This window comes from Ostrinia furnacalis, unplaced genomic scaffold, assembly GCF_004193835.3.
Source record: "Ostrinia furnacalis isolate ACB-3 unplaced genomic scaffold, ASM419383v2 OfSCF0895, whole genome shotgun sequence".
Classification (NCBI taxonomy): domain Eukaryota; kingdom Metazoa; phylum Arthropoda; class Insecta; order Lepidoptera; family Crambidae; genus Ostrinia; species Ostrinia furnacalis.
The window spans coordinates 202,740-222,995 of NW_021131134.1; the positions used below are offsets into that span (position 1 = coordinate 202,740).

The 20,256-nt window shown below is 37.1% G+C and overlaps 1 protein-coding gene across 2 annotated transcripts in view; it reads left to right on the top strand.

The window, feature by feature from the left end:
* Positions 1-17,081, top strand: part of Cdc25 (cell division cycle 25) — a 36,135-nt gene extending 19,054 nt beyond the window's left edge. Inside the window, exons 1-6 of one of the 2 annotated variants that reach the window (XM_028301260.1) lie at positions 7,971-8,235; positions 9,377-9,848; positions 10,211-11,141; positions 11,963-12,114; positions 13,272-13,438; positions 14,280-17,081. In XM_028301260.1, the coding sequence (XP_028157061.1) occupies positions 9,468-9,848; positions 10,211-11,141; positions 11,963-12,114; positions 13,272-13,438; positions 14,280-14,526 (1,878 nt within the window). In that variant the 5' untranslated portion in view covers positions 7,971-8,235; positions 9,377-9,467 and the 3' untranslated portion in view covers positions 14,527-17,081. Of the gene's footprint in view, positions 1-7,970; positions 8,236-9,376; positions 9,849-10,210; positions 11,142-11,962; positions 12,115-13,271; positions 13,439-14,279 lie in introns of those variants that run through there. The other variant, XM_028301259.1, reaches the window with a different exon arrangement.
* The last annotated feature ends 3,175 nt before the right edge of the window (positions 17,082-20,256 follow it).

Sequence of the window (20,256 nt, forward strand, 5' to 3'; positions counted from 1 at the left end):
ATAGAAAACACCCAGACCCGTCACAGAAATTAAAATTCATCATTTCAATTTCTGCCCGGCCGGGAATCGAACCCGGGACCTCTCGGCATAGTAGTCCTTTCTGAACCACCACTAGTCACTACACCAAACAACCGACGATTATGTAACAAGATCAACATTGGTCCAACTGATAAAGCGTCCAAAACGTAAAACATCACAAAGCGACATCACTATAGATTTTAGATTAGTTTACTTGTTTATTAGCCTTGTAGTATAATCAAAGAATGAATACGCACTCAAATGACGGCCAACGTCCTGCGGAAAGGGATATATATAAGCTTGAGTACCCCCATGTCTTAGGCCCCTACGTCAGCACTTAAACCATGCTTTATGTAGGGCTGCGATGCGCAATAAGGCCAGCCGGGCTACGAATGCGCGCTTTGATAAAATCTTATCGATTTATCGCGTAGAATCGATAAAATACCTTGATAAAGGTTTATTTATCATTTTATATCGCATCCTAGGCCTTCTGTGATAGTTATAATCTGAAAAATTATTAGAATGGATAGAGGGATCGATTTAGTTAATCTGTGTGTCAAGTAAGTTTGTCTATCTGTAACAAATTGAATTTCAAGTGAAGCAGAAATAAATGAGTTTTTTTTTAATCCGCGGGCAAAAGTTACTAACTATCCTACTGAAATTTATTAATGCAAAAAAATTGTACGGATGTATGTTTGTTACTCTTTCACGCAAAAACTGCTGAACGGATTTTGATGAAACTTTACAGTAAGTATTGTTGTTTATACATCAGAATAAGATACAGGCGATTGACAGGACCTTACTCTACAGTGGCGCCATCTTGATGAGTGCAAATGCGATAGTCCTCCTACCACTTTAGCGCTCACCAGTTGGTGCCACTGTCTTCGCTACTAGCAAGTGACAGGACCTTACTCTACAGTGGCGCTAACTGGTGAGCGCTAAAACGATAGCCCTCATTGATTTGTCTTGGCAGCCCTAACCGCGGCTGCGGTTACAGGATGAATGCGTTATTACGCCGCTTGTGTGGAGCACTGTCATTTGAGAAGCTTTCAATTATATTGTACTATCATTCGCCAGATCCTTTCAAATCTCGTTTATTTAACTACAGCTCATGCTATAATAAAATTTTAGTAGCAAACTAGCTCTTAGAACTAGATTAGATTTAGTTTACTCGTATAATTTATCTTTTTCGCGCTTCCTGTGACCCAACATTTATTAATTTAACCTTATTTCCTTATTTTATTATTTTCCCTGTACAAAAATGGAATGCAATAAAGATATTGACTAAGTGTTGACTATAGGGTATAGGAATAAAGTTGCTATATCAAAGTTGGCTCAGCAATTCAGCATTGTTTAACAAAAATAGTTTAGTAGCGAAAAATTATTTTCGCGAGATAGGTTACCTTAATACTTTGGCATTTATAACATTGTGCGAGAAAATTAAGAATAATACAAATAATTAACCTACATAGACTAAATATTGTGCTAAAACTTAATAAAATGACATTATTAAATTACTTTTTTCCACTGCGTCATACCACCCCCAGACATCGTACAATATACCGCCATCATCGATCGGTAACGGTCGCGCCTGCATGTGTGGTGATTCCTTTGCGTTAGAAATTCATTTGTTTTGTTTATGGCTTCGTTCCGAAATGCGTTCGAATTTTTAATCTGTAATGACAGGTCCGAACTGATTGAGGTGCAAAATGAGTTAAGTGCAGAAATTAGATTTTTGGTTAAAGTAAAAATTATCCCATCAAAAACAATACTTGTCAAAAAAACCAAGTCTCGCAACTCAGTTGTTCTACGGTAAAAAGTTGTGAGATCCATGTAATACCAAGTCCAGGCCAGGAAATCTTTAACGTTTTACATAAAATATTGACTTGGCCATCGCACTAAATAATTTAATTTACACGTGTTTTCATGCGATGGCCAAGTCAATATTTTATGTAAAACGTTAAAGATTTCCTGGCCTGGACTTGGTATTACATGGATCTCACAACTTTTTACCGTAGAACAACTGAGTTGCGAGACTTGGTTTTTTTGACAAGTATTGTTTTTGATGGGATCATTTTTACTTTAACCAAAAATCTAATTTCTGCACTTAACTCATTTTGCACCTCAATCAGTTCGGACCTGTCATTACAGATTAAAAATTCGAACGCATTTCGGAACGAAGCCATAAACAAAACAAATGAATTTCTAACGCAAAGGAATCACCACACATGCAGGCGCGACCGTTACCGATCGATGATGGCGGTATATTGTACGATGTCTGGGGGTGGTATGACGCAGTGGAAAAAAGTAATTTAATAATGTCATTTTATTAAGTTTTAGCACAATATTTAGTCTATGTAGGTTAATTATTTGTATTATTCTTAATTTTCTCGCACAATGTTATAAATGCCAAAGTATTAAGGTAACCTATCTCGCGAAAATAATTTTTCGCTACTAAACTATTTTTGTTAAACAATGCTGAATTGCTNTTGGTGGGGGCACTGCCGTGCCCCCAAATGAAGAATATTTTTATTTCATTTTCTTAATTTGGAAAACAAACAGTTTTAAATAATAATAATATGCAGATGACATAAATTGAATTGTATAGATGACCCACGCTGAACTGTCCCACCAAACTCAATGACAGGGGGGCGCTACCATCGTTCAACTATATGGTTTCCAACATGGCAAAAATCTGAACCAGCGATCCGGTATTGACGGTGGCGCCCCACTGTCAATGTCATCGACAGGACAGTCCAGTATTTTGGAACTATACATTAATTAGCCTTAAAGTTGATAATAACTGTATGTGCAAATATTGTTAGTAGTTATGTACTCCTTTATTTATTTTTGTCTTTTTTTATTTAGATTAAATTACATTTCTTATCACTCGCACGAAGACCCACTTTCACCGGTGTCAAACCTCTTACCGATAATAGTCAAAACACTATTGTACCGACGTATTTCAATGTGAATGACTCAATTGGATGATCTCAATTGAACAATCCAATATCTGAGCGCGTGCGCACGTGCGCTTCCGGTTCCGGAGATCCAAAAGACTGAGTTGTCTAAAAAAAAAGTTTTTTTTGTTTACCTTCATGTTTGTTATTGTTTTCGTTGTAATTTTTTAGCAAAAAAAGCTTATTGGTTTAAAAAAAATGCCTTATCTCTTTTTCTTATAAATTGATTACCAATTCTTATAAAATGCATCACTATAAATTACTTCTTACAGCTGACCAAAGGCGTTATACCCCAAACACCTATCTATTGTTGGACTATCGTACCTTACATCTGCCTTCCTTCCGATAGAGGTCATCGTTCGCGAAAAAAACTGATCAAAAACTTTTTTTTGTTAAATAGGCCAGTAATTGTTAAGTAGCATCTCAAGACAGCTGTTCTTCCAGCTGCAATTCACTTGTCGTGATTGCTATTGTGGGTGCAGCTGGTATGGCACGCGCTGTTCCATAGTAGGATGCGAGGGTGTCTATCCTTGATAAATTGACTGTGATTGGCCTCTAATTTCTTTTTGAGATTAAGGGATTGGCCACATGCCTGAGTTTAATTTCTGAAGAAAGCTTGTTAGGAAACATAGATAAATGATCGTTAATGGGTGTAAAGGTGTGCGTTATTACCATAATGTGAAAACCATTAATCAATTTAACTAGCCTCTCTATATTGTAGTAGAAAGCAACTTCATACATGATTGTGGAGATCTGTGTATTTATGTTATTTTGTGCTTATTTAAAAAAACATTATTTTATTTTGTATGTGCCTGGTGCCCACAGCAACCTTTGCTTAATTTGCGACTAGATGGCGCGGTGCAAAATGTTCTAAGAACTTTATTTATTTAATTAAACTTGTTTATTTTCGATGTGGTTTATGATCTAGTGTAAGTTTATTCCCACAAATCCTTAGTTACCAGCTGTCAGCAAATATTAAATTTTTATTTTATACTGTCTGTTACAAATGCCTTCGCCAAACACAAGAAACCGTTACGTCAAGAAAATGCACTTTTGATTTTCAAAGCCACGTTAGGGGATATCCCCTACGTCTTATTGTATCAATCCCCAATCCTGCACGGATTAAAAAAAACTCCAGCTGCGTTCGGAAATTGCACTTGTTACTTGCATTGTAACAATCTCAGCTGCCTCCCCCGCACGCGCCGAGATATCTTAGGATGCACCTTTGACCCGGTTTAACGGTGGCTACCGATATTGTTATTGTTGTTTTTTTTTTGTTGCAACGGATTTTGAGATTGATAGATAGTTATTAGATTACAATATTTTTAAGCAGTTGTTGCATCAAAATATATATTTTTTTAAACTCACACATACTTAAGTGGTACGTAAATTATTATTTTCTAATTTTCCTTAGCGTATTCATGATTTTTAATATAAGTTACTTCTTCTTCTTCTTATCTACTTAGTAACTGTTAACTATTTACTTGCCTCAATGTTAGAAATGACATGAGCCACACTTAATGAACCCCTATTATGTTAATATTAAAAATTTCAACCATTCTGTTATTGTGCTGTTGTTACCAAATTGTCAAACTCTATAAAATTATCGCGCTATTCCAACCATACAGCCATCTGTTGAAACCCCATTGATATACTCCCCCATGCGAAAGTGGCGCCTGCGCAGCTATTCCTTATTCCTGTACAATTAAAGCTCACATTAGCATGAAATATACGTGGGTGTTTGTCGCGTGCCATATTGCACGTGCGATAAAAATTGTAAGTACCCAAGTATTATTGATACGAAAAAACTGTTATGTAATCGTTTCGGTTGATATAACTCATTCATGGCTTCGATAGCAACCTGGTCTTCCTTGATTCCTTCGTTTGTGTCAAAAAAATTCGTTAATATTACCAACATTACTAATGCAACTAAATTATAGTCTATCTATCTAAACTTGAAGACAATCTTTATTACCTTATGCGGATTGTGTTGTGTTATTGTATTTATTTGAAGGATGTAAAGCAAACAAATAAAGTTTTCCTTCCTTAGTTTGTGTCATAATTTATTTATAACCTTCTTTTTACTAAAACAACTCTTTTAACAACCATGACTTAAAAAGCACCTTACAAGGATTGCAGTATTGTTTCCATTTTAAGGACGTTTAGCAGCTAATTTATTTGAATATTCGTTAGGATAATTAATAATTAGAATAACCGATCAGTTGCATAACGTTTCTAATTACAATCGTTATGGTGCAATAGCAACAGTAATTGCACCGACTGCATTCGCTGCGAGCGCCGGTCGATACGACGGTTAACCGTTAACGAACAATTTTTTGTACCGATAGGGGATCGGGGATTTACTGTTTGGTTTGGTAAATAATAGTTAAATCGCTTTTTTTTTTGGAAGTTGGATTATGGAGTACTAGTACTGGTGATAAACTGTGACGTGTTCTGAAGAAACAGAGCGTAATTTGTTTGTTCATATTATATTAGGCTACTATTGAAAAAATACTTAGATAGCTGGTATAAACTTTTATAATTGATCAAAGATCTAGCTTAAGGTCATTTACCATCAGGTGAAATTAAAATTAAGAGACTTGATACATAATAAAACAAAAAGTACAATGAAAATTATGCAAACGAGCCTCATTATAGCATATTTATTTATATTTACTAATATAGGATAAGTACTGATATAGGGAGATTATAAATGAATCGCATTTAATTTTTATTGTATGTTTTTAAGTTCTTCGATATGAAATTATCATTCCCTGAAGCATATTCCACGTAAAACAATGATACGCGTAACATTTCCTGCAAACTGTAAACAGGATGCTCGGCTCACTTGAGCTGATATCCTGCAACCTTGTGGTTGCCGCTATATTTAGTTACACCAGATGTCTGGAGCTTTTTGCCCAACCAATGTCATAAGTGATATATTCGGTTTGCCCCAACGGTTTTCGCCAAGTGATTCCAAATATTCCAATTTGGGACTTGGGAGTTTTAACGGATTCAATAATTTGGTGCTGACGTTTTATCTTATCTGTAGGTACATGGGAAAGATAGCTTTGAACTTTTTATCAAATTGTATACATTCAAAAGTCTAATATAAGATTCAAGGTCTTTCATTTCCAAATTTTTTGTAACTAATACTATGCTAGTAGGTATCGCTGTTGGTTTTCCTTAAATAAACAAAGTTATTTGTGTATCTTACAAACTTTTGTAGGATATTAGAAGAGTCTCAAGAATCGACGCCAACAGTTTTGCAAAAAAAATTTTTGCTCACTTTCTTCAGCACTTTTTTAACATTAGTAACAATGTCAGGAAAGAGTTCTTTATCCGCGAACAATGAAACCTGTTATATTAAACGGCAATCAGTAACTGACGAGTGCAAGGGAAAGGGATGCTCTCGGAAGGGTTTTCGAAAATGTTTATGTAAATCACCGTTCGTTATGTTCTTTTGTGTGAGACACAAGTGGTGCATCGCCTTTGTGGATGCCGAAAAAGCGAGTTCCAGACGTGTCGGTTCGAAACGGTTTTTTTGCTAAACAAAAGTATTTTGACGAGGCACTGCACTTAATTGTGCACTGAGCCTTTGAAATACTTACCTGCAGTAATTGCACAGATTGAGAAACTGAATTTTTCAGTTACACTTAATGGGCAGAATGAAAATAACTCTTGCTTAAACACTACATTTTGCTCGTCACAAAAAGACCGATATACTTGACACTTAGTAATTTTGACTAATTAACATAATGTTGTTAAAAATTATAGCTTAGCATTAAAAATGTATCTTATTCTGATGTGTAAACAATAACAGAAAAGTTTCATCGAAATCCGTTCAGTGCTTTTTGCATGAAAGTGTAACAGAGTTTAACAGACCTCCATCACCTCCATACTCAGAAACTAATTCACATCTATAATATTAGTAGGATTGAAATAGCATAGGTAATTTGAGTCGAAAACTTTTGCGTTCGCCTAGTCACTAATTTTCTGGTCCCATTATAAACTTCAAAGTTCAAACTGCATAATCGGCTTTGTTTCTCTCAGAAATTCGACTCTGGCGTGCGCTAAACAAATCACACCTCACATTAAGTGACGTCACGGACCGTTAAAAAGGGCTGAGACGTTGCCATTTCACTTTGACCCCACGTCTTGCCGTTATGACGACAAAGGCACCCCTGATAAGACGTGCAGCCACTGCAGCCATTGTTGGGACTGAATGAGCACGGGCTAAAGAGAAATTGCCGGTTTCGGTATGTTCGAAACCCCAGTAGAATTCGCTTTATCTGGAAATACGTTGAAAACTTGTTCTGTACGAGAAAAGTGAAGGAATGAGTTTCTATTGAAAATTTAAAAAAACCTTTTTAAACGGCACTAGTACTAATTTGACTGTAGAAGCAGAAGAACCACAAGAACCCTTACTAATAAGGGATGTCTTGTGTGGGAAATTATGAGCAAATTAAAAGTAAAGTTTTTTTTATTGTTTCGTGCTTAAAAAAACAAAACGTTTCGCAAGAATTAATGATAAAATCCGTTAAAACCCGTACAAAACTGTTGAGTATATTTATTCAAAAAAATAACACGCCCGACCGACACCCCTGCGTAGAAAAGCGTTGAATATTGATCGTCAACGATCGCGACTCTTGCGCTGCTATTGTCATGATGATGCAAGTAATTGCTATGAATCGGAAGATGCTGAATATATTTGGGATTGATCTGTTAAAGAATGAGATTTAACGGTTATTGGGAACTAATTTAAATAATTTATAGATTTTTTACAACAAATATTTATTTATAATATCATGTAAAGTATTTTTAAGTCTAATTAATTACTGTATTAAAAATTACTGTAATAAAATTGTCAAATCGATTTTCCATATTTGCAAAAATTGTACTTGTTGCGATTTCTCAATCAACATGCGAACAGCTGATGCCCGGTTTCCGAACGTTGACATTTGACGTTTCGCGTGAAAAAAGCAAAGCGCGCGAAACATGTTTCGATGATTCACATTAAAATGTTTTCTACCTTATTTTTTCTAGTTTTACACTTGCATTCTATTAAAAACTTACAATAATCATGTTCGGTGCGCTTTTCGAGTGTAATCAAAGTGTTCACATGGGAAATTAGTCAAAAATTTCGATCGGGTGCGGTATCATAACCTTTTTTCGGTCATTGTATTGTGTGTTTCTCATGTATATCTTGATATAAAGTGAACAATGTGTCGAGCCGGGTCTCGGGAAGGGCGCGGAGGTATGTGGAACCAGTTTTTCGATTTATTTACGACTGGTGATAGGATATATCGGTACATTCGGTTCCCTTTCGGCGCCGCGACGAAAAAAAATCGCCTTTAAAAGTCCCTTCAGGGATCGACGAAGGGTTTATCATTGTTATCTACTCTTTAGTCCCTATTTTCGTGACGAAAAGAAGTTTTTTAAAGGGTTAAAATGGATCAAACCCCAATCAATAAATGAGTTTGGTCAACAAAGTTTCACACGTTTTTATTAGACAGTAGAAATGCTTGGTTTGTTAAAAATCAATCAATTTCTAAGTATATAGGTACTGATTCATTCATTTTCCTTGCGAACTTTGTAAATACAAAGTAACTAAGGTATAAATAAGTACCTGTAATTTTGCTAAAATTAACTTTGTACCTTTCTTGGCAAGGATATACTTATTGATAAAAACAATTGATTTAGTACTAGCAATTCTTACTGATTCTGGAGATTACCTTACATAAATAACATTTTTCCTAACACTTCTAAATAAAATTAGAATTAGGCACTCTTATTTTATCAACAAAACATCATAATACACCATATTGTATAAGAGCTACACTTCCCTGTTAATAATTGCATAATTAATGATGATTTCATATCTCATTTAAGTCCAACTCCAGTGTGAAATCACTTAAACTCTAAATGACATCTTAATTAATGATCCTTATGAAAAATGATGCACTAATTACAGAGTTTTAATGATAATTATTATAATATGCAATTATTTAATGACCCACTAGCCAGTTATATAAATACTGTATTATATTAAACTAAGTCATTCATGTTTATGACTTTGACTGTGACTCTTCAGTAGTGTTGATAGAAATTAATATCTTGATTTTTTTTAATAGAAGTTTTCTCATTTTGTTAAACATGGTTGGTATTAAGAATACAGTACATATTTTATTAAATGTCTCTATCTAATTTGATCCAATATGTAGTTGCTGTGTGTATTTATGTATCATATTATATTTATTGCAAATATGTATTGCGAAGTGAATAAATTAATATGAATATGAATCTTGATACCAAAATTTGTACACTAGAATAGTCTCTCAACGATAGTTTCCGTCAATTTTTAAATGAAACTAACAATATAATCTCTATCTTTTCAGGTTGATCACCGAGAGCTTCCGGATCAACTCGGGCAACAGCGGCACCAAAAGGAAGCAAGAAGAAGCGTCCTCCCACAACTACAAAATTAAAATGAACCCACACTCCTTGAACTTCAACCAGACACCCTCACCGATAGCCACACCGTCCAAGCGCAGAATCCTCGGGGAAATACAGAACGTTAACGTCTCACCGTTACTCAGGAAACTCTCACCCTCGATTGAAAGGCTGAAGAATTCACCGTCAATAGACAGAAATTCACTGTCTCCGTTGACGAGCAGAAGTTTTAAAAGGAGCACGAGTAAGATTACAAAGATATTCGAGGAACGGTCAAAATTCAAGATGTCTAATAAGGAGAATGAGTTGTCGTTCAGTGAGACGTTCGTCAAACTTGATGTGGAGGAGGAGACCAGAGATTGTTCATTCGGTGAGACCTTCCAGTCGACTAAAACGAGCAACTGGTCCACAACAAAGGTAATTATTGGTATTTCTTACACTTTTATTTATTTATTCTTTTTTTTTGTATTATTATCATGAGTTATAATTTTTTATCCACACCAAGAAACTTTTGGTCTGTATCTCACCTGATCTTAAATGCTATGTAAGTTGGTACATAAGGCGAACTTAATGCTATAAGGCATTATCTTCCAGTTAACTTACTCTTAACAGTTGCATCTATTTAAACTTTCAAAGACTAATAAATTCATGAGTAGACTTTGTTTTGTCCGTTAATAATGTTTTCAATAAAATGTGTAAGTTTGATGTTAAATTGCTCTATTTTAAAAACCATTTTTTTTCTATTCTAATAATAACATCATTTTTTTCTTTTCTTACAGTTGGATTTCACCGACACCCTCCCCACCAAATCCTACGACTTAGAGAAGAAAGAGGACATTTACGTCCCTGAAAAAGACACAGAAATGGATCCAGACTTCGAAACGCTACACGACCTCGAAGAAGAATTCGAAAACGACAATTTTGACGAATGTACTAAGTACGAAATAATTTCCACGGACAGCCCAAATATTATATCAAGGGGTCGAACTTCTGCGTATAGAAAAGTCGACACTAGAAACTTCGTATTTGGTGCTCCGATCGCAGAAAGCGAGCAGTCCACCTCTTTTAACCGACCAAACGCAAACGCAACTAGAATGCTTAATTTCGAAGACGAAAACTTCGAGTTTACCTCACCAGCTGCCAAAAGACCAGCGACCAGTAATTTGTCAGTGAAAAAGTCTCTAAAATTCACCGAAACACCAACTAAAAATCCTCTAAGACACGAAAGGAGCGATTCCAGCATCGGATCCATGAGTTCGTTCTCGTCTCCTGCGTCCAGCAAACTCAGGTTATTCACGTCTGAATCCACCACATCTATGGAAAGTGGATTCATATCAGAACTAGAAGAACCGTTCTTGGATATTGAAGAGGCATCGAACTCACCAAAAATGGCCAACTTCAACGACTTACTCTCTGGGCAGATAAAGGACAGTATTATACCTGGAGGATTTTTGAAACGGCCAGCGTTGCACAGGAGTTTGAGTTTTAACCCGGAGAGCAGTAAAGCAAAAGTGTCTCTGTTGTCCATTTTAGAGAATCCTCAAGAGAAGAAGTCTCAGAAAAGGACAGAAAGGTCTGAGGAAGAGGATGTGGTGAATAAGAGAAGGAAATCTAACGTTTTGACTCCGGACGTTGAACGAGTTCAGAGGCCAGTACTTCAGAGGGCTTTCTCGGAGAATAATGCTTCTATCATGTCTGCTTTGGCTAGATGTAAGTATCTTTTGGTTTATTATTTTTAGTAGAATTCTCACTACATACTTCCGTTTATAATCTTGTCGCATAGCTTGTTATTTAATCTTTAAAGTGCTATGACAATGAGGGCTATCGTTTTTATACTTAACAGTTGGCACCCCTGGCGATTGACAGGACCTTACTCTACAGTGGCGCCATCCATCTAATCTTGATGAATGCAAATGCGATAGTCCTCCTACCACTTTCGCGCTCACCAGTTGGTGCCACTGTCTTCGCTACTAGCAAGTGACAGGACCTTACTCTACAGTGGCGCTAACTGGTGAGCGCTAAAACGATAGCCCTCATTGAGGGACAAATATGTGACTTTCAGCCCCAACCCATCAAGCCAGTGTGGAGAGTGTAGCCAAAATATTTCATTTGCCTCTGGTACATTAGAGAGAGTCATTCTCCTATAGTGGAGACGGGTTGGAATTGGGAAGGCCTATTGCATGCAGATTTGTCCCTTTGTCGCCTTACGACATCTACGGAAAAAGTGTGGATGGTCCTATTTACTCTTTGACGAATTTGTGAAACATCTAAATATATAAAACTCAAAGGTGACTGACTGACTGACTGACATAGTGATCTATCAACGCACAGCCCAAACCACTGGACGGATCGGGCTGAAATTCGGCATGCAGGTAGATGTTATGACGTAGGCATCCGCTAAGAAAGGATTTTACGAAACTCCACCCCTAAGAGGGTAAAACGGGATCCACGCGTACGAAGTCGCGGGCGGCCGCTAGTTGTAGAATAATATTTATTTATTTAATAATCCTAATAACCTGTCTTTTTTCTAGCGGCGACCGAACCGGACCTAATAGGCGACTTCAGCCGTCCCTTCGCATTACCACTGGCCGAAGGTGAACACGCGGACCTCAGAAGCATAGCGCCGGAAACCCTTGCCCAACTGTTAAGAGGAGAATTTGACCACGTTGTGTCTGATTATCAGGTGAGAGTTTGTTTAAATTAGTTTATTAGTCACTAGCGGAGCTGTTATGGACAAACACAGTAACTCCGCTCCGCTATCTCTCCGCTCCGCTATCTCTCCGCTCCGCTACCTCTCCGCTCCGCTACCTCTCCGCTTCCTGCTACTTCAGTCGCTTGCTCAACTGCTGAGAGGAGAATTTGACCACGTGGTGTCTGATTATCAGGTGAGTGTGTTTAAATTAGTTTATTGGTCACTAGCGGAGCTGTTATGGACAAACACAGTAACTCCGCTCCGCTATCTCTCCGCTCCGCTACCTCTCCGCTCCGCTACCTCTCCGCTTCCTGCTACTTCAGTCGCTTGCTCAACTGCTGAGAGGAGAATTTGACCACGTGGTGTCTGATTATCAGGTGAGAGTTTGTTTAAATTAGTTTATTAGTCACTAGCGGAGCTGTTATGGACAAACACAGTAACTCCGCTCCGCTACCTCTCCGCTCCGCTACCTCTCCGCTTCCTGCTACTTCAGTCGCTTGCTCAACTGCTGAGAGGAGAATTTGACCACATCGTCTCTGACTATCAGGTGAGAGTGTGTTTAAATTAGAGGTCGAACCTAAATCTAATTGAATATTACAGTTTTGGGTCTCCTACACTCTTTTGGAAAGACAAGAAAAAGCCACGAGTTTGCCCAAAAAGACTATGGGCTCTTGTAAAATATTTTGACCGACGATTTTGGTTCGGTCTTTTAATTCTATCTAAGGCTAAAAACTGCAAAGTCTCGCTCGAGTGAGTTGACTTTTAAAAAGCACATTTTTCGGGATCCTATCTATTAAAAAAACCGCATCAAAATCCGTTGCGTAGTTTTAAAGATAAGAAAGACAGCGGAAAGCGACTTTGTTTTATACTATTACTAGCTTTACGCCCGCGGCTTCGCCCGCGTGGAATTTTGTCTGTCACAGAAAAACTTTATTGCGAGCGTCCCTGTTTCAAAAAACGGGATAAAAACAATCCTATGTCCTTTCCCGGGACTCAAACTATTTCTATGCCAAATGTCATCAAAATCGGTTCAGTGGTTTAGGCGTGAAAGCAAGACAGACAGACAGACAGAGTTACTTTCGCATTTATAATATGTATTAGTATAGATAATGCGCTATCAAGTACTAATTCCCTCATTTCTTTCTCAGGTCATAGACTGCCGCTACCCGTACGAGTTTGAAGGCGGTCACATTGCCGGAGCACGCAACTTATACACGCACGCGCAAGTCCAAGACTTGGCTCAGAGCGCTCCTCGGGCTCCCAGCAGTGTGTTGGTGTTTCACTGCGAGTTCTCGAGAGAAAGAGGGCCTAATCTGTAAGTACACATATTTATAAACAAGAAAACAGCCACTATTCACTCATTCATCCAATACACAAGCTCACACAAACACGCTCGCAACCTCTAAAGTCTGGTCGCCGAGCACAGAATTTCGTCCAATGACCCCTAACTACCCATCCTTGTCGCTCGCGCGTAATTATGTTGCTGTCGCTCGCACACTAACTGTGGCCGCCCGTCGCACAGTCGCGACAGTGATATAATTACGTGCGAGTAATAAAGATGGGTAGCTTGGTGTCATTGGACGAGATTCTATCTGCTCGGCGACCGAACTTATACACGCACGCGCAAGTTCAAGACTTGGCTCAAAGCGCTCCTCGGGCTCCCAGCAGTGTACTAGTGTTTCACTGCGAGTTCTCGAGGGAACGAGGGCCTAACCTGTAAGTACACATATTTATAAACAAGAAAACAGCCACTACTCATTCATCCAATACACAAACACGCTCGCAACCTCTAAAGTCCGGTCGCCGAGCAGATAGAGTTTTGTCCGATGAGTCCAAGCTACCCATCCTTGTCGCTCGCGCGTAATTATATTGCTGTCGCGGTCGCACACTCACTACGGCCGCCCGTCGCACATTCGCGGTTTTCAACAAAATCCGTTCAGTAGTTTTTGCGTGAAAGATATAACATCCAGACATCATGACATCCAGCCATCCAAACTTTCGCCTTTATAATATTAGTAGGATTGCTGTCGCGACTGAAAAAACTCAAATCAACTTAAATTTTGACACTCATTCATTTGTTATAAAAAAATCAAAAGTAGAGTATACTAAACTTTACACTGTTTGAACATATCACTAACCCTCGTCTCCATTTCCAGATCCCGCTACCTACGATCCTTCGACCGCGCAAAGAACAAGGAAAACTACCCTCATCTCAACTACCCCGAAGTCTACCTTCTCCACGAAGGCTACCGCGCCTTCTACCAGAAGTATCCGGAACTGTGCTCGCCGGCCGGATACACCGCCATGTTGGATCCTCGCCACAAACATCTGCTGAGGAAACACAGGTCTATGAGTAACACCACGTCATCCACTAACAATAGGAGGCAACGGCTTTTGCTGTAAGTCGGGAATTTGAGGACCAGTCTGCGAAAGACCAAGTAGACAATAGTTTTCCGCTGGTTTTGTAAATCAGAGAAGCTTCTGGAAGTCCAGTGTGCTTAAATATACCCTGGTCTACTAAGAAGACCGAGTAGACCGTAGTCTTCCGCTGGTTTTGTAAGTCGGAGAAGCTTCTGGGTTGTCCAGTCTGCTTAAATATACCTTGGTCTACTGAAAAGACCGAGTAGACCATAGTTTTCGGATGGTTTTTAAGTTGGAGAAGCTTCTGGGTTGTCCAGTCTGCTTAAATATACCTTGGTCTACTGAGAACACCGAGTAGACCATAGTCTTTGGCTGGTTTTAAAGTCTGAAAAACTTCTGGGTGGTCCAGTCTGCTTAATAGACCTTGGTCTCATTAGACCAAGGTCTACTCAGTAGTAGACCACGCTTTTGGGCTACTCTTGTGAGTGGGGAAGCTTTTGGATAGACCAGTCTGTTTAATATACATGGGTTCTGCTGAGTAGACCGAGTAGACTTTGAGTATTTTGGTCTTTGATCGAACATTACTTGTCAGTTTTGTGAAAATTTTACGTCTGGCCCTTGGTCTACTATGGTATTTGGTCTACAATGTTGGTCTTCTGAGTAGGTTGAGTAGACCACGGTATTTTTGCAGCAGACTCGAAGTATATACCTAGTTAGAAGTCAAACTTAAATCTAAATTAAACTTACAGTCTTGGGTCTTCTACAGTCTTTTGGAAAGACTAAAAAAAGCCACGAGTTTGCTCAAAAAGACTGTGGTCTCTTGTAAAATATTTAGGAACTACAATTTTGGTTCAGTCTTTTAATTCCATCCAAAAGACCGATAAAAAACTACAAAGTACTGAAAGAACATCGAAATAGCTAGTTTTTAGTGTAAATACAAAGAAATTCTATGCCATATTATTATAAAATTAAGTTATTAGTACAAATAGCTATAAAAAAGACATTTATCCCACCTTTTATTATAATGCCATTTAATTTTAAGTTTTAACTGACTTGCAATATATTCTAGGAAAAACGTAAAAAAAAACTCTTAGAAATTATTATTTTATGTTAGACACTTATTTTATGGGAAAATTTTAACAAAAAAAATCTTTTTTGATAAGCAGAAATTCTTTCGTCAATGTTGGTATGATTGTTTTAGAAACATTTAACAGTTGGTACTTCGTCAGTGCTAAAACTAATGCTGCGTACACACGATCATATTATTTCCCGACTACGCCAGAAGGGTTATGTTTTATTAATTGACTTATCAGTTTTTCATAATTTTAGTAGATTTTTCGCGTATCGTGTGTATGTAGCATTTTACTTTGTATATAGATATTTTATTTTATTTCAAAGTGATCGTGTAATGTTCTTTTTTATTTAATTTAAAGTGGACTAAGAAAATTTACTCTTGAAGACGTAATTTTTGAGCGTTTTTAGTTCAAATTGGCATAATTTCTTTGACTGCAAAGTCGTACGAGAATTTAAACTCCAAAAGTAACAAAATACGTCTCAATTTCTTTTAAATCTAACTACTTTTTTTACTAATTTTAGTTGACGGTTCTAAAATAGTTTCACTTTTTTTAAATTATCATGATTTTTTTAGTTTAACTTTAAATACATTAAAAATTGACATTATATCGATCTATCAAACAATTTCAGCATTAATTTTGTTTAGGAAACAATAATCTATGCCCAAATGAAGTACATTTGTTAGATCCATAATGTTTTCTAAACGAAATTAATGGAAAACTTGCCTTAACACCATCGATATTACTGCTAAAATCCTTCTTATTTTGTCTATGGTCATTTCTGAGATATTGCAGCCCACAGAGAGAGTTCCCCAATGAATTAATGAAATTGAAAATCAATTTGTCAAAATTTTCATACAATCAAGTGATATACAGGGCGTGTTCAGTGATAAGAGTCATTTATAATACTCTAAGACGTGCGTATGTGCGTTATTTTTACCGAGTTTCGATTATGTCACATTTGATCGGTCGAAACGATCACGAAATCGAATCTGTTTAAAAACCTACACTGACTAGGTGTGAAATATCGTTTCATCCACTCGGCCGCGCGCAATGTTTGGTCCCGGTCGCGCGGGGTGCGGGGAGTGTGGTCCGAGCAAGCCGTAAGGCATTACTGTAGTGTGCGTGTGCACTCATGGAGCATTCGCGTGGACCGATAACACGAGAACATTCGCGGAAGAATGGTGGGGCGCGTCTTCGTGGATGAAACGATCTATATTTGATTTTAACAGCACCCTGTTTAAGTTTTAGCGGTAATTTTGAGCTGTGAAGGCGACATAAGCTTTAAATATAACATAAGTGCCGTTTCATACCCAAATTATGTAAATATAGCATAAGGTAGCGTTTTAGACTCGTTTATAATCTGTACTAAAATTTGCGTTGGTGCTTTGGAAAATTTTAAATCGGATTTTTTAATTTAGATATTTTACTAATAATTATTTAACAACTTATTAAATTCCAGTCATAAGGTGACTTATTATACAACTAGCGACCCGCCCAAAAAAACCTTCCTCTTGAATCACTCTAAGAAAAACCTCATCAAAATCCGTTGCGTAGTTTTAAAGATCTAAGCATACATAGGGACAGACAGGGGACAACTACTTTTTTTTCAAAACGTTCGTGCTACTTCAAAACGTTTTTTATTTCACTTTTGGATTTTAATACTGGATTAAAATACAATTTCTAATTAAAAATCTGACTTGAATTTTCTAAATCACCAACCGTCCAAAGCATCGTTTTATACGATAAAAAAAAGTTAAGGCAATACTACATACGCTTGCTAAGAAAGTTTAATTATGACGTCACGATTTCGTTTAATAGGTCAAGCTTGACTCAGTCAGTTTCTGAGGTTGTGACGGTCAAACGTAAGCGAGACTTCAGATTTGTTCCAGAGTAAATACAAATGAGTAGGTCATCTTCATAGAAACGCACGGGCGCGGTTTGTATGTGAGCGCGCCAATACGTATGCGGCGCGCACGCACACACTGACAAAATTTAGCGGGGAGTTGCAGTGTGTGCGTGCGCGCCGCATACGTATTGGCGCGCTCACATACAACACGCACACACTGACAAAATTTAGCGGGGAGTTGCAGTGTGTGCGTGCGCGCCGCATACGTATTGGCGCGCTCACATACAAACCGCGCTTGGTGCGTTTCTATGAAGATGACCTACTCATTTGTATTTACTCTGTTTGTTTGTCACATCATAAATGTCAATGTCACTGCCGCTCCTATACCTCAAGCACTGATTGAGTTAGCCACTAGTCCTATAATACATATATTTTATTCATTAAGTTAACTTTTATTTCTTGTACATAGACGTCCGATGCTAAAGATTTTTCTAGCGATTATGAAAAAATAAAGTATTTAGATTTCATTTTAAATTGATTTTCTTCGATTTAAAAGCTGAGAGATGCCACCTTTTGGAGGTAAGTGTGTTCACATTGGTACAGACAAGCATATTCAACTGTGACGTCTAAAAACGGCTACTTTTCAACAAAAATATGTACTCTTAATGCGTTGTGAACATTCGTACGCCTGTAAAAATGTGAACACACCTTTATGGAACACTATTATGATTTTGTGTTGTCGGATGTTCAAATTCTAAAGATGATTATAAACTAAAGCATTTACTTGTAACAGAACAACTTATTAATACAAGGGTCTGTTTTCTGTGCAATTAAAGGACGAAGCACACTTATCAACCCGGAAACGGATCGTAACCGTATCAACTTGAGGCGTTCAGTGTTCTTTGTATAAAACTCCTTTCTGCAACGCACACTTATACGCACCATAATGTAAACGCCTCGCCTCGTGTTGATCGCTTTCCGGGATGATAAGTGCGCTATGACCTTAACTCTTCAGAAGCCTATCTTGACTATGTTTTGTGTCAAATGTCGAATCATGTTGTCAAACGTAGCCATTAAGGCGAATTGATAAATTTTTTAGCGCCCTTTAAAGAAAAAATTGGAATTACACCCTGTATTGTTCGTTGAAAATGACATAAGTATGTCGCTTAAGTCTAGCGAAGCATCTGCTCGCTAGACAAAGTGACAGTTTCGAAATCGCTTCGTCTTCTTGCAGTGACTCGCTCCGTGAAGCGATTTCTTTTTCTAGGCCTCCAGAGCACTGTCATCAAAATTTAAGTGTCTTGATTTGTAGCGAAGCGAATTATCACTGTCAAAATGCATTGAAATCTTTCAATAGATATTGTATTAACTTAGAACTTATCTTTTTCCAAAATAAACTTGAAATATTCAACAAATAGTTTAAAATTCTGTCTTTTCTAACAACAAGTGATGTGTAGTTCCACATTTGACCGCTAGGGGCGCTCGCGTTTATCACTACTAGTTTATTCGTACCTACGCTTACTAGATTGTTATATAGTATGTAAATAGTAGAAATAAGTTTCATATTATAGTAATTTTATTTGACTTTTTAATACGCTATTTAGTTTTTAAAAAATTCGGGTCAAAATTTTAAAGTCTTATTTTAAGTTTCGATTTCTTTTCGTAGAAAGTTTTATGAGGGCTGTTGTACCAGTCTCTGAAATAGGCAGCCATTTTGATTTTTTGACAGCTGTCAAAGTAATTTCTTTGAAATTTTACATGACACCCGCCATATTACAGTAAAAAAAATAGTTTTAATGTGATAAAAACTAAATGATATTTTAGAGACGTGTGTACAACAGGCTTTTTAATTAGGTTATTGAATTTGGTCTGATTTTTGAATGTCATAATTTGACACTTCTGTCATTGTGTTAGGTGTTCTGTGCGACAGTCGCGCCCAATCCTTGTCTAGTTGTGCCATTGTCTATGGTCTCGAGAAATTTCCTTGTCTATGACCAGGCTCAATTCGCCAAACTTAAATTATGTATGCAATCTGATTAGTTTTTAAAATATTAATAATTGTGTCAAAAATATTAAATATTAGCATTTGTCCCTTTCGCACGGTGTGAAGTTTTCATATGTAAGACAAAGACGGAGTATGCAATGATTGTTTGAGTTATGAATTGTTTATTTGAAATTATGTCGTTCGTCTTTGGAAATAAAATTCTATTTTAAGCGAAATTTTGGAGATTTTCTAATATATTATATTCGTACTTTTCTATAATTTTGTAATTTTGAGTATAAAATTGTGAATTTAGTATTTGTAAGTTGAAATAAATTATGAAAATATATTTTTTTCTTTGATTTTATGACCATTCTTCTTCCAACACAAGAAAACACACATGCACACACAACTCTTACTACAAACATTCATAATAAACAACTTAGGCTGAGTTGAATCATCTTAACTTTAACCGTAACTATAACTTTAACCGATGTTTTAGTACGGAGTTTGACAGACTTGAAAAAAAAGTTATTAGTTAAAGTAAGATGGTGCAACCCAAGGCAAAACTATTAAAAAGTAATTGTATTGACTTTCACATTTATTAGTTACTCGTCCTCTCAGTAGATGGCGTTAGACGTTTTTTTGGAACCATTTGATTTGACAATATAACGTTCTGTCAACACACGACCAAAAAAGAACCAATCAAGTCTTTGTGAAAACCACAGATTTGGTTTTGGTTCACACCGCAGCACCTCCTGTCACTATTTTCCAAACTGAAGTTCTCAAAATAATTGATTTCTACCCACATAATTACACTGGTCGCCGCCATTTCTCAATATACACATATTTCTGACTACCTGACATTG